Below are 14,886 nucleotides of genomic sequence, written 5' to 3' on the forward strand. Positions count from 1 at the left end.
GAAGTGTGGGCTAGATCCTCCAGAACAAACATTTACAATCAACAAGATGGCATGATCATGAAATGCTTGTACAATGTGCATGTGTGGGCTGAAAGCTTGAACTGCACATTTCTTTGCATAGGAAAGTCACATGAAGATTCTGATACCGTTTTTGCGATGTATACGGAAAAAGCTTTCATATGACACCCATATTGGGGGGTCCCTAAATTTTAGGAGCCTCGAATTAGCCTAAAAATGCTAGTCCTAAAAAATAGTAAATTCTGTACTCTGACTGTGCTTACTAAATTTGGTTGTTTCTATTCTTGACAGTATTCAGCCCAAAAAGGAAGGCCATAGAGAAGAGACAAGTGTTAAGACACTTGTCACACAAGTTTCCAAGTGTCCCACCACTTGTCACATCTCATGACATGTGGTTGGACACTTGTCTTGTGCTACTCTACTTTCCCCTTTTGTACTAGCTCTTCCCCCTCCTATAAATAAGAGCTCGTTTTTCTTCATTCAGCATCATTTTTCTTTGCTGTAAACTCATGTACAACACCCACAGATAGCTAGAAACTGGCCCCATCCATCCCCATCATCATCCCTCACTTCTCCATTATCAAATTCCTCCATATTTCCTCTTCTATCACTGCTGTTTTATAGGACAGCAAGCCTGTAAATTCATTACAGCACCTCCTTCTCGAGCTCTTTCTTCCATCTTAGCAACAAGAAGCAAGCCCTATCCATGTACTGCTGATCAACGATGGAGAAAGGCTGATTTCCCCTCTTTCTTCTCTCATACTGTAAAGAAATCAGTTCTTATCATTGCATAATAGATAATGCATGTGTGTTTGTATTGATCTTGTGAGAGTGAGAATTACTTCTCCTCACTCTCAGGTTGATTGCAACTGAGCTCTTCCCTAAGGAACTTGGGTTGAGCTGAAATACATTCCTTCGGAGGGGGGGGGTTGCCCATCTTCAACCCTCAATCTTGTCTCCATTACTTTTACATTTTCATGACTGTAATTTTGTGAGTAATTTTCATTTTCAGCTTTAAGTGTTCATTCTCTTTTATATTAAATCTCGAAAACAAGTGAATATCATAATTGTTAAGTATACTACGTTGTTCGGGGCGTTCGAGAATGTAATATTCTTGTTAAAAATATTATAAAGGCCTAAGAGGCAGTTCCATTCTACTTCAAGACAAAGAAAGAGATCGCGTCGAAGCTCATCCTCTTCTTCAAAGTCATCTGGCGCCTACTCTGATGGACCCTCTTCTAGTGACGAAGAGTCACACTCTTCTCGTGGAAGACCTCATCATCGTCAAAGTCGTCGACATTCTTCACTCTCGTCTCCATCTTCATCCCCATCAAGCACTTCATCATCTTCAACCTCAAGATCCGGGCATGGACGAAGGCATAAGAAGAAGAAGAAGACTAAGTCACTATCTCAACTTGAAAAGAAGATCAAGTTCAGTATGTATGATCGTTCCCGAAATCGTGATCTTCTTTTGAAGTTTATTCGTCAATTTCAAATTTTGTATGGTCGTGACAAGTATAAAGAAAAAGAAAAGATCAAGTTTGCAGCTTTACATTTGACCGACTTAGCCCATACTTCGTGGACGGGGTTGGAATATGATCATGCTGTCCCAAAATCATGGCGGTCCTTTGTTCACATGATACAAAGCCAATTTCTTTCTATTCATTTCAAAAGAGATGTAAAAATGGAATGGGATCGGCTTTGGCAAAGGAAAAATGCGTCACTTGGTGACTATACCAAGAGATTTTGGGAGCTACTTTTGAAGGTCTAATATTTTAAGAAGATCAGCAGTTCGGAAAAGTTTAGGAAGTTTCAAGGAGGTTTGCATTTTAAACTTCGTACCGCTCTTAATCATTATCATTGTTCTAGTCTCAGGGAACTCATGGACCATGCTGAGACATGGGAAATGGAGCACAATGGCAACAAATCATTTCAAAAGAATGATAAGAAGAGAGTAGCTGATGATGAGGAGTATTCAGCCCCAAATGAAGGACAAAAACAGCGGCAAAAGCAGCCATCAAATCAAAAGAAGATGAAGCCCTATGCACCTCTTAATGCTCCTCAATTTTGCTCCAATCTATACCCACAAGCAAAGCCCTATGCACCTCTTAATGCTCCTCAATTATCTATACCCACAAGCAAAGCAACTTTCCGAAGAAGAAAAGCAGCACTTCATGAAAGAAGGGAAGTGCTTTAAATGTGGACAAACAGGCCACATAGCGAAGCAATGTCCAAACAAAGGACAAAGCAAGGTTTCTGACAACAAGCCTAAGTCGCCAGTGAAAATCAATGCTATCAGTGATGTAGTTGCAAACACAACTCACACTCCAGAGATGCGCAAATTATTAAAAGCTTGGGGACAATTGCAAGGTAAGCAAGCACTATTCTTGATAGATCTTGGGGCTAATGAAAATGTCATTTCCTTGCAATTAGCTAAAGAGCTTGGATTAAAGAATTAAGAGATGGACACTCCGGCAGAAGTTCGCCAAGCTTTAAATGCCGATGAAGGTGACACAGTGAAGACCATGACACCCTACATTGGCAAGCTCAAGTTTCAAATTTAAGGCTACAGTGACGAAGATACCTTCTGTATCGGAGACCTTGATGGTTGCGATGTGATTCTTGGCATGCCCTGGAATCATAGAATAGATTCAACCATCTTCTCTCAGAAAAAGAAGGTAGAACTCACCAACAAAGACAAGAAATACGAGATCCAAGTTGGAGTTTCTGGAGACACCATACCTATGGTAAGCCATATGTAGTTCTCTAGAGCAATTAAGGATTGTGTTCAATGTTGTTTGCTTTATGTCACTGATGTAAAATATAATATGAATGCTGAAAACCAAGAGCGACTTCAGCTCTTGGAAAAGTATAAAGATTGTTTTTCGGAAGATCTTCCTTATCAGCTTCCCCCAGAAAGGCCAGAAGACCATCATATTGATATTATTCCGGGCAGTTCTCCTCCTAATATAGCACCATACCGTGTGAGCCGCCCTCAACAAGAAGAAATTAGAAAGCAAGTCGAAGACCTACTCAACCGTGGGCTAATTAGGCCAAGTAGCTCACCATTTTGTTCACCGGTTCTTCTTGTTCAAAAGAAAGATGGCACATTTAGGATGTGCATTGATTATCGAGCCCTCAACAAAATCACTGTGAAGAATCGGTTTCCTATTCCCAGAATTGACGACATTTTGGATCGTCTAGGAGGCTCAAAGGTTTTCAGCCGCATTGATCTAAAGAGTGGTTATCATCAAATTAGGGTAATACCACAAGATATACACAAAACTGCTTTCCGCACTTCATACGGTCTTTATGAATTCTTGGTGGTTCCTTTCGGATTAACCAATGCACCAGCCACCTTTAATCGAATGATGGAGTGCATCTTTAGAGAGCATCGACAATATGTTGGTACTTTCTTTGATGATATTCTTGTCTTTACCAAGAATGAAGAGGAGCATCATCAACACTTGGAGATTGTTCTACAATTAATTACTTCAACAAAATCAACTCTTGGTAAATGGTAAAAAGAGTGAATTTTTCATGCATAAAATAAATTACCTTGGGCATGTCATCTCTTCTGAAGGGATTCAGATGGATCCTGAAAAGATCAAGATAATCCAAGAATGGCCTCATCGTCATAATGTACATGAGGTGCGATCGTTTCTTGGCTTATGCTCTTATTACCGCCGCTTCATCAAGCATTTTGCACAAATGGCTTCTCCACGTCATGACCTTACAAAGAAGAAGACCTCTTTCCAATGAAAGGAAAAAGAGAAGGCAGCCTTCACAAGGCTGAAAACAGCTCTTACTTCTGGACTTGTTTTTATCATTCTAGATTTGGTAAAACCATTTGTGGTAGAAGCAAATGCTTGCGGTGATTGTATTGGTGCAATGCTAAATCAAGAAGGCCATGCTGTAGCCTTTGAAAGCCGCCGTCTAAATGATGTGGAGAAAATGTATGACATTTATGAAAAGGAGCTCTTAGTAGTGGTTCATGCTTTGAAGATATGGAAACATTATCTTTTAGGCAATGAATTCCTTATTAAAACTGATCATCAGAGCTTGAAGTATTTCAAGACTCAAAAGCATTTGCAAGAGAAATATGCAAGATGGGAAAATTTCTTGTCTATGTTTCATTTTCAAATTATGTACACTCCAGGGAAACAAAATGTAGTTGCTGATGCACTTTCTAGAGTGCCTCGCATTGCAACTATTATAGTGGCTCATCATGAAGATTTTCAAATGATGAAGAATACTTATGATGAAGATACCGACTTTGCAGCAATTTAGTCAAATTTACAGCAAGGAGGTTCTCATCCAGATTATTCCATCAAAGATGGTTACCTTCTCATGAACAATCGCCTTTGTGTCACTCTTTTTGTTCGACAAAAGGTGCTTAAAGAAAGTCATGAACCCCCTTATGCAGGGCATAGAGGGAGGGTAGCCACTCTTAAGTGCAATTGAGCGCTACTTTTATTGGCCAACATTACGAAGAGATACACATAACTTCATTGAGGCTTGTCTAGTATGCCAAAAATCCAAGTATGATAGGTAGAAGACTCCAGGATTGTTGCAACCTCTTCCAGTGCCCAAAGATCCATGGGAATCTATCACAATGGATTTCATCTCAGGTATTCCAAGAACACCTCTAGGTCATGATATGATTTGGGTCATAATTGATCGATTCAGCAAGCAATCACATTTTATTCCATGTCATAAAACATTGAAATCCACACAAGCTGCAAGACTTTTCATTCAACATATCTTCAGATTACATGGTATGCCTTCTGAGATCATTTCAGATAGAGACTCCAAATTCACAAGTAACTTTTGGCGTGCTTTATTTGAGAATTTGGGAACCACTTTAAAGTTATCCTCAGCTTTTCATCCTCAAACTGACGGCCAAACAGAGGTGATGAATCTCACTCTTTTGGATATGTTGAAAGCTTATGTTAGTGAACATAAGTCACAATGGAAGAAATATCTTCCATTATTGGAGTTTGCTTACAACAATACAGTGCACTTATCCACAGGGAAAGCTCCAAATGAAATAGTACAGGGTAAAGTGATTCCTCCTCTAATTATTCGCACTAAAGATAAGATTTTTGCTGTTGATGAGTTTGCTTCAGATTTAAAAACAGCAATGGATCAAGTTCGAGCCACTATCAAAGTTGCCCAAGAGTGACAAAAGAAGCAAGCAGATAAACGAAGAAGACCTTTGGCTTTTGAAAAGGGTCAATATGTCTTGCTAAAGTTTGATAAAAGCAGGCTTAAACAAGGTTCCGATCAAAATTCATATTTTCCAAAGCTCTCCAGTAGATACTTTGGACCCTTCAAAGTGATTGAGAAAATAAATGAAGTTTCTTATCGACTTGAGGTTCCTGCTCATTTGAAAATACACAATGCTTTTCATGTAAGTTTGCTAAAACCTTACATAGGACCAGAACCAAAGGAACCCATTATTGAAGATCCCCCAGAAGTTGAAGAAACAGAGCAACTCTTGGAACCTGAACAGATTTTGTTTCACAAGGATCGAACCACGAGAAGTGGCCTTGTGACACGAAAATTCTTACTAAAATTCAAGAATCTACCCACAACAGATGCACAGTGGGTAGATGAAAAATTCATGAAGGATTACCCAGACATTCTTCAGCCATATCAAGAAGCTTTTGAGCTGAGGGCAGCTGAATAAAAGCCAGAGGGCTGTCACAACTCTATAGAAACAGAATTTGTATCATTTTTTACTAATTTGTCTATATAATGATTTATTAAAAATTTGTTTCCTTTGCACTAATTAGATATAAAGAAAAGTGCATTGGAGCTGGCCACTGATGAGTGGTCACAGGTTATGGTGGATCCACGCGGTGGGTTAGAGAAAAGATAGTTCACACTTCCATCTATATGGCCGATTGGGCGCCTGTGACAGAACTCACGCATATCAGGGTTAGACTCGCACACAGAAAGGATTGATGCCTTGAAGTGTGGGCTAGATCTGCCAGAACAAACAGTTACAATCAACAAGATGGCATGATCATGAAATGCTTGTACAATGTGCATGTGTGGGCTGAAAGCTTAAACTGCACATTTCTTTGCATAGGAAAGTCACATGAAGATTCTGATACTGTTTTTGCGATGTATACGGAAAAAGCTTTCATATGACATCCATATTGGGGGGTCTCTAAATTTTAGGAGGACCCTAAATTTTAGGAGGTCCCTAAATTTTAGGAGCCTCGAATTAGCCTAAAAATGCTAGTCCTAAAAAATAGTAAATTCTGTACTCTGACTGTGCTTACTAAATTTGGTTGTTTCTATTCTTGACAATATTCAGCCCAAAAAGGAAGGCCATAGAGAAGAGACAAGTGTCAAGACACTTGTCACACAAGTTTCCAAGTGTCCCACCACTTGTCACATCTCATGACATGTGGTTGGACACTTGTCTTATGCTATTCCACTTTCCCCTTTTGTACTAGCTCTTCCCCCTCCTATAAATAAGAGCTTGTTTTTCTTCATTCAGCATCATTTTTCTTTGCTGTAAACTCATGTACAGCACCCACAGATAGCCAGAAACTGGCCCCATCCATCCCCATCATCATTCCCCACTTCTCCATTATCAAATTCCTCCATATTCCCTCTTCTATCACTGCTGTTTTATAGGACAGCAAGCCTGTAAATTCATTACAGCACCTCCTTCTCGAGCTCTTTCTTCCATTTTACCAACAAGAAGCAAGCCCTATCCATGTATTGCTGATCAACGATGGAGAAAGACTGATTTCCCCTCTTTCTTCTCTCATACTGTAAAGAAATCAGTTCTTATCATTGCATAATAGATAATGCATGTGTGTTTGTACATCTTTGCATGATCTTGTGAGAGTGAGAATTACTTCTCCTCACTCTCAGGTTGATTGTAACTGAGCTCTTCCCTAAGGGACTTGGGTTGAGTAGAAATACATTCCTTCGGGGGGGGGGGGGGGGGGGTTGCCCATCTTCAACCCTCAATCTTGTCTCCATTACTTTTACATTTTCATGGCTGTAATTTTGTGAGTAATTTTCATTTTCAGCTTTAAGTGTTCATTCTCTTTTATATTAAATCTCAAAAACAAGTGAATATCATAATTGTTAAGCATACTACGTTGTTCGGGGCATTTACAAAAGGTTGTATTGACATCCATCTGTATGAGTTTCATATGTTCAGATGTAGCCAAGCCCAAGATGGTTCGCAAAGTAGTCATTTTGACTTTAGGAGAAAAGGTTTCATCAAAATCAATTCCATGTTCTTGCTTGTACCCTTTAGCAACCAATCGTGCCCTGTACTTTGGCAAAGAACCAAAAGTGACTTTCATTTTGTAAACCCATTTGCATGGTAGCACTTTCTGCCCTTTAGGCAAATGCACCAAATCTCAAGTGCCATTTTTCATGAGAGATTCCATCTTTGATAGCATAGCCTTATGCCATTTCTTGTTGTCTTTTCTTTCCATTCCTCCTTGGAAGCGTGACAGCTCACACCACAAACTGTCAACATGACATAATCAGCCACATAATTGACACCAAGAACAAACCTGTTTGGCTGTCTTTGCACTTTGGTTGACCTACGGACCCAATGGTCAAGATTTGCTGGGTGTGCAAATTGCAAATTTGCATTAACAGCTTACTGTTTTGCAGATTTAGTATGCTTTACAGCCGGTTTTGGTTGTTCCAGAGGCATCTATTCGTTTTGAATTTGTGGTACACCACGGGCAATATCTTGTTCATCATTTTCAGCATTATTCCTTGCATTTTTAGGGACATTTACAATAGGTATTTGTTGCTCTAGTCGCCATCCTTTGCTGTCCAATTGGTACATCCTCTCGAAATACAACCTGTTTGACCTCCTCTGTCTTTTTAGGCTGTTTGTGCATGCGATCTTCCTGGAAGATAACATCATTGCTGCGTGCCCTCTATTTTTAGAACTACCCTTTTTTGTTGAAATCTGCTCCTAGTGTGCAATGTATTAGAAGACTTGTTTGCTGAATTATTTTGTTTGTTGAGTTATTCCATCAGCAAAGAATTGTCCACATCAGTATATAACAGCTGAGCATTTGAGTTATTCAAGGCCGTCTTGAAAGTATCCCAACTTTTAGGCAAAGTGCATAGCAAGAAAATAGCTTTGAACTCATCATCAATATGAAAATCCGAAGCAATCAACCGAGTGAAAATGGAACTGAACTCATTCAAATGTACACTGGTTGTACCTTCCTTCATGCGAAAGTCCATTAACTTTTTTAGCCAATAAACCTTGTTGGCTGCACTTTTCAGAGCATACAATTCTTCAAGTCTTTGCCACATTGCATATGTTGAATTCAGCTTCTCAATGTTAAAGAGCAAGTTGTTTGACATTGAGAGCTCAATGGTAGAGCGTGCAAGCTCATCCAAATCATCCCACTCTTCTTGTTCCATACTTGCTAGTTTTATTCCCTTCACTTTGATGTGCTTCACCTATTTCTTCTGCACCAAGACATTATAGCACTGTTTTTGCCATATTGCAAAATTATGTGCACCCTCAAGCTTCTTGATGTGCAAAAGATTGTTGCTGTCAGTGTTTCCAGCCATAATTTGCAGCACTAAGTTGACTCAAAAGTCACCAAATATAAGCTCAAATGTCACACAAGTGACCATGGTATATTGTAAGTACCGATCAATAGCCCCAAATTTGACAATTTCGGTCAAAAGCCCCAAATTTTCAAAGGGAAGTTCGTCCAAGTATCCAAGTGTATATGCCAGGCAATTGTTGCACAAATTGAAGAAATTTTGCAAAAGCCCCAATTTTCTTGGATCTGAGAACGCTTGGTAGTGAAGAAGAAAAAAAGATTGTAGGATATAAAAAAAAAAGGAAAAAAATCAGGCATGTCAAGGCATTGACCAGGCATGATCTCTGCCTAGGTTGAATCGTAGCCTTGTCACCTGCTAGACCTGCGTTGGTTGCCCATTGAACTTGTGTGCTTGCACACGTGCCACGTCTGGTCATCGTTGGTTGCAGGCCGTCTCTTGATCCGTCACGTGCTCATGTCGTAGTTATCGTAGGTCCTGTCCTCTGTGCTTGCCTTGTCAACGTCGTCGTAGAAAATGTGTCCCCGTGGTGCGATTGACTCCGTTAGGCAGTCAACTGCTAACTTTGACTTGTGCCTATTGAGCCTGTGCATGCTTGTCGATTGTCTTGAGACACGCGCACGCTTGAGCTGTCTCTTGCCCACTCTAATACCGGTTTGATGTCGATGTGCAAGGATTGAGATAGAGTGCAGAGTTCAGAGTAGGGAGAGTGAGCAGAAAGAGTGAGAGCATGACACATAGTGTTTGGTACAATGACAATATGTATCACTTTAGGTTTTGATAATATATATAAAGTACAAGGGTGCGTGCACACATCCAAACATCGTAAAAGGCATGAAAAGCCTTTATTCCCAACAAGTTGGGTGATGTGTTTTATTGCATTTATTTTAGACATATCTACATCAAACACTTTAGACATTGCCCGTCTTTCTCAATGATTATCAATCCTTTCTGATTAGCACATTGATGGCCCCATTACAGGTAGATGATATCCTAGTTTACAACATCTTCTTTGTTTTCTTGTAGGTACTTTATTGAAGGACATCTATGGCCGATGTGTATGCTTTGGGGGATCATGTGGTTCGGGACAATTTAGACCGAGCACCATCCTTTCTCTCTTTCCCGCTATATTCTTTCAAGGCTTCTAGTCCTTGATCGGCATTATTGGCATTTTTTGAGCAGGTTCTAGGTGCTTGTTTTACCCTCTCTACTTGCATTTGATAAGCTGGATGGGACAAACTACTCTCTATGGTCGTGCTGCATGGGAGTGTCTCCTTAACACCTATGACCTTTGGGTTTTTGTTACTATCCTTATACCAAGACCTACCGTGGATCCTCATGATGGTGTGATTGCAGATTCGGTTGAATGTGAGAGTCTGCTCTTTTCTCTTTTTGAGTTGTGTATATTTTGTCCTTGTTCATGTTAGTTGTATCCGCACAACTGTATGGGTTTGGCAGGGATTGGCAACTCTTTACTAGATCAACATTTGGGCATTGATTATCTCTTGAATTGAAGCTACAACAGCTTTTTATCGTAGATTCCCCTACATTGAGGGACCACATCCACAGGATGGAGGAGATTTGGGATGAGCTTGCATCCCTTGGTATGGATATTTCTTTGGAGGACCTAGTTGCGACACTTCTCCCACATCTTCCATCATCGATATATGATGTGTTTTACACTAGTCTTCTCACTTCTCGTAGCTGGGAGAGACTCCCTTGGAAGGAGCTAGCCCCATTGGTGCTTGAGTAGGATGCGCGTCACAATGAGCGAGATATAGCCCCCTCATTGGCTACTTCATCATCAGCAATGCCTTGATCAAGATGCACCACTCTAGTGTGTTATTCAGATTCATATTGGGTTAACAGGCTTAAAAACTGGATGTTCACATGGAGGCTATTGTTTCACTCTTGGCTTCATACTCATTTGTTGCTCCAGCTAGGAGCAGCCTACCAGAGCAGGGTCTTTGATAGAGGTAGAGCAACAATGCCAGCCTTGAGCTCTTACACCTTTATTATCTTCTTCAAGAGTTAAGTCACTCCTAGGATCAGCTTACCACCATCTTCTTGGATAGCTGGAGCGCCATTGCCCTAGCTTGGAACTCGGAGTTCTATTTGAGAACCAAACACATTGGGGTTCCTTACTATATTGTTTGTGAGTAGATCAAGCTGGTGACTGTACAATTAGAGTATGTCTCTCTGCAGTTCAACGTAGTGGTTGTCTTTACCAAGACATTCCCATAAGCAGCCTTGGGCATCTCGTGTAGAGTCGGAGTTGGACCTTCATAATTGTATCACTCTCTGGTCAGAGGCGGGCCATCCTCTGACTTCACATTTTGACATTCACAATGTTCATCTAACCATGTCCAAACACATTTTACTGTGTTAAGGCTTGACCATTTTAGGTCGGCCTATTTTCATACTTCCACATCAGGTTGGCCAGTTTCATGCTTTGTGCCTATTTATATTTCATCCAGTCTGAGTATTTTCATCACTTGAGACTTAATAGCTTGGGCCATAAATTATTCCTACCTTTCTTGATTCTCCTTCCTTTGTACCTCTATTTCATCAATTTGAAGAGTGGGCTATTGGAGTAAGCTGCTTAGGTATGGCAAGCTCTACATCATCAAGTTTTGAGGACCTTGCAGCCACCAAGCCACCACAAGTGGATACTTTCTCTCCATTATAGAACTCCCTTGTCTAATGTTAGCTTCACTACCCTGAGTAACATACTGCAGCATCCCATGCAGCATATTTTGGAGGGATAGTTCATCTTATGGGAATATATGTGAGCCATGATTTCTTTGCTTGGATTAGAATCTGCAGTTTTTCCATTTGAGTTTACTGTGTTTTCTTTTTCAGTTTCCTTAATGATATGCTCCAGCAACACTATGTAGTCTTTTTAGGTCTTATGTGTCATTTTGGCCTTTTGTATACATTTTTTTCTCTCTCCAACTTAAGCTGAGCCCTTTGGCACTTGACCTAGCTGTTCAACCCTAACTATAGTGTACATATGTGAAGATTTAGCACACATTTTATATCTTCCCTTGTGGTTCAGCAGACAACCCTATCTTATGCTGACTGACCGAGCTTTTGCTCTTTTTTATGAGAACTTTTGAAAGCAGTTTTCTTCTCTTATAGTCTATTTGGACAGACTATTACCCTGTTAATTAGGGGGGTCCTGCAATTTAACGTTGCATTTAGAACATAAAAATCTGTGGTTTCTAATACTTAAAAAATTTTCCTGTAAACTCACCACTCTGTTATTCCTCGTCTTAGGGTGAGAAAGGATATCATCAAGGAAAGCATGCTATTCATCATCCTTTTTTCATGAACCCAAAGGGCATCGCCAAGGGTTCTCATTAAGTGTGTTTCATTCACCACTCTTGTGTGATGGCAGTCAGAAGTGTAATAGAACACGATAAATATACTTTCTGGCATTCTACCTTCGAGCCTGGTATCTTCATCTACATCTTGGTTGTCTTGACCACTCAGCACTATCTTTGAGCATATTGCTTTAGCTTTGCATAATCTTTTGATGGGTGGAGAGATACTGCAAAGAAGCTGTTCTGGTGTAATACTAATAGAATACAAATGTCAGATATTTATTCCAGATCTTGAGAATGTGGCTGCTGCACACATCAAGCGTGTGTGCATCCTCTGGACATCTTGTGCTAGAGGAAACTTGCATAGTTTCTGAGTGTCTGTTTTGCAATCTGAGATACATAGGTACCATCCTATACGGAGGAGGTTTTTCCATGAGAATAATTTGGTGCTAAGTGTTTTACATTCTCCATCTGACGTGTGATCAGCTGCTATGATTGGTGTATTTCCTTGGTTTGCAGAAGTTTACTTTGTCTAAGAAAAGCATATTTGCTGTGTAATGTGTTGCAGGACAAGGGGAACAAGGCAGCTGTCATATTGGCGTATATGAGGCATCTGATTGTTTTCTACAATTTACCTCGGTCTGTTGTGAGGTCTATCAATTTGACCAACAATTCAAATATCCCTAGTGTAGTCTGGATGAAGCTTTTGAAACACTTCACTACTATCAGTCAGGAATCCAATTCTGAACATGAAACACGAATTCAGACACAAGAAAATAGGAATTTACTCATCAGCTACATTCTTGTGTTAGGATTGATGGTTGATGATTTCAATGCTGACCCTTATGATCTTGCCCTGGAGTTAAGAATGCCTATCTCACAGCTAAGGCCTCATTATATGGAGCTGGGTTGCAAGTTCAAAGGAGTGAAACATACAGAGAGAGTTGCAGTAGATGAAAATAGTGCTCAAGGATTGTATCGAGTTGTGCTACCTGTGCCTCTGAAATTTCAGACTTTGAAAGCGAAGGCTAGAAGGAAGAAGTGAATGGAATAAAAGCAACTCCACAACAACTAGAGTTGGATGAATGCTTGAAGACTACAAGTAATCAGGGAAGCGCCAAAGTCACAGTTAACAGGTAATGCTGAAGAGTTCACCGGCAAGCTGATGAATATTCGGCATAGTTGAAGTCAGGTCCTCCCTTTCTGTGTCTATTCTTGCAGAAACGATGATGTGAGCTCTCTGGTTCTTTCTGTGACAATTTTAAATTTTGATATACAAATTGGGTTTTTGAGTGGTACCATGGTTCTTGGTGATTTATGTTATTTTTATTTTTATTTTATTCTTTTGGGGGGCACTGCTGAGTGAAACTGGTGCATCAATGGAGTTCCCCTTTGTGAATGTCTGTAGAAAGTGAGAATGTTTGCATTACTGTTCTCCCTTAACATGGGATGTAACAGCAAGATTGTGAGCTTTTATTTGAGGGACTTGCAACATCTCCATGCACAAGTATCACATTCAAGATTTCCTACTACCGAGAAAGGAAAAGCTGTGTGTAAAGAATGCATATGGAAAAGGAAGTTCAGATGCCAGTTTATTCCCTGATTTCTGCTCATTGGAATCAGTATTTTAACTTGGAACAAGCAAAGCAACTAAGGATACTCCCAACTTGTGTTGTTGCTTATTTGTATGGTGATGTTCCTACAAATACAATCACCATTGCCTTCTTTTCTGAGATTTTATTCATGTACATGGTCCATGGGGTCTCAAAATGTTTGAATTAATGGCTTAATGGTAAGTTTAATAGCTGTCCAAAAAAGAAAAGGGTAGTTTAGTATTAAATTGCTCATCCATGTGATATTTGCACACATTATCCAACCGCTATCTATGTGTGCGAGGCCATGCCAAGCATGAAAATAACCGAATGTTGGTGGGAAAATAGAGATGGATCTTAGAGAGATTTTGATCTCTAGAGATATTTCAAAGGAAGTATACAGCTTAGATGTAGGATTAGGGCTGGAATAAAGTTACAATATGATGATGAGGAACTTCCCAATGTTTGGATGGGCTACCATCACACATCTAAGTCAAAGAAGTGCCACATTGGATGGTGTGTAAATAGGAATAAATGCTTGCCCAAAGCCAAGATGGCATGTTATAGAAGGCTTGGATTTGTTTTTTTTTCCATTCAAGCTTTGTGATATTTCAATGTCAATATAATTCTCATTTTTTAGGCTACATGATTCTGTCATTTTTTGGTGTCTACTATTCTAATATTTTTTTGAACTTTCTCAATATCCAACCTTTGATTTACTTTTCTTTTTCTTTTGCATTTTCTTGTTTCTTGGGTTTTTTTTGGGGTGCTTTTTTTGAACTTAATAATTAACATTATCCCTCTTATTATTTGAGTGCTAGTTCCTTGGTACTTGTAAAGGTTTGGAACTTGTGTGAAATGTTGGTTGGAAGGGTAAGAGGTCAAGGGTGGTCGTTGTTATGGTCCTTAGCACTTTTAAGGTATTTGCAAGGAAATAATGTGTGTTGTGTGGGACGAATGAGTAGGTGGTTTGTGTGATTGGGAGATGATTTTGCGATAAGAGAGGCAAGACTCCTTGGGATTGTCCCACACTTGAGGACCCAATCAGCGAAGGGTTATTGGTGTGGTGAGGGCGAGAGGTTTGCTAATTTCTTGGGATTTCCTTTTGTTGAGGACCCTGATAATTTGTGGGGGAAGGGGTTAGGGGTTTGAGGATGGAGCCATTTGACTAAAGTCACTGGATACCCTTAACTTGAGGAGCCCTAGGTGTATGTGCATTTTTTTTTTTTTTGGTAAGCACTTACGCTTTACCTTTTTCTTGTCTTGAGGTGGTGGAAGTAAGGGCTTTAGTGAATGCTCAAGACAAGCCTTGCTCATTAGATATACCTTGATGGAGATTTGAGTGCTCATTGGGATAGATCGTAAAA

At 39.9% G+C, this 14,886-nt stretch overlaps 1 protein-coding gene across 1 annotated transcript in view; it reads left to right on the plus strand.

Moving 5' to 3' along the window:
• Positions 1–13,225, plus strand: part of LOC148016646 (DNA binding / DNA-directed RNA polymerase) — a 63,222-nt gene extending 49,997 nt beyond the window's left edge. Inside the window, exon 4 of the mRNA XM_087664461.1 lies at positions 12,496–13,225. Within this exon, the coding sequence (XP_087520587.1) occupies positions 12,496–12,972 (477 nt within the window). The 3' untranslated portion in view covers positions 12,973–13,225. The remainder of the gene's footprint in view (positions 1–12,495) is intronic.
• The last annotated feature ends 1,661 nt before the right edge of the window (positions 13,226–14,886 follow it).

This window comes from Lygodium microphyllum, chromosome 23 (genome assembly GCF_053477565.2).
Source record: "Lygodium microphyllum isolate KBCC chromosome 23, Lygodium_microphyllum_v1.1.10, whole genome shotgun sequence".
In the NCBI taxonomy this organism is placed as follows: domain Eukaryota; kingdom Viridiplantae; phylum Streptophyta; class Polypodiopsida; order Schizaeales; family Lygodiaceae; genus Lygodium; species Lygodium microphyllum.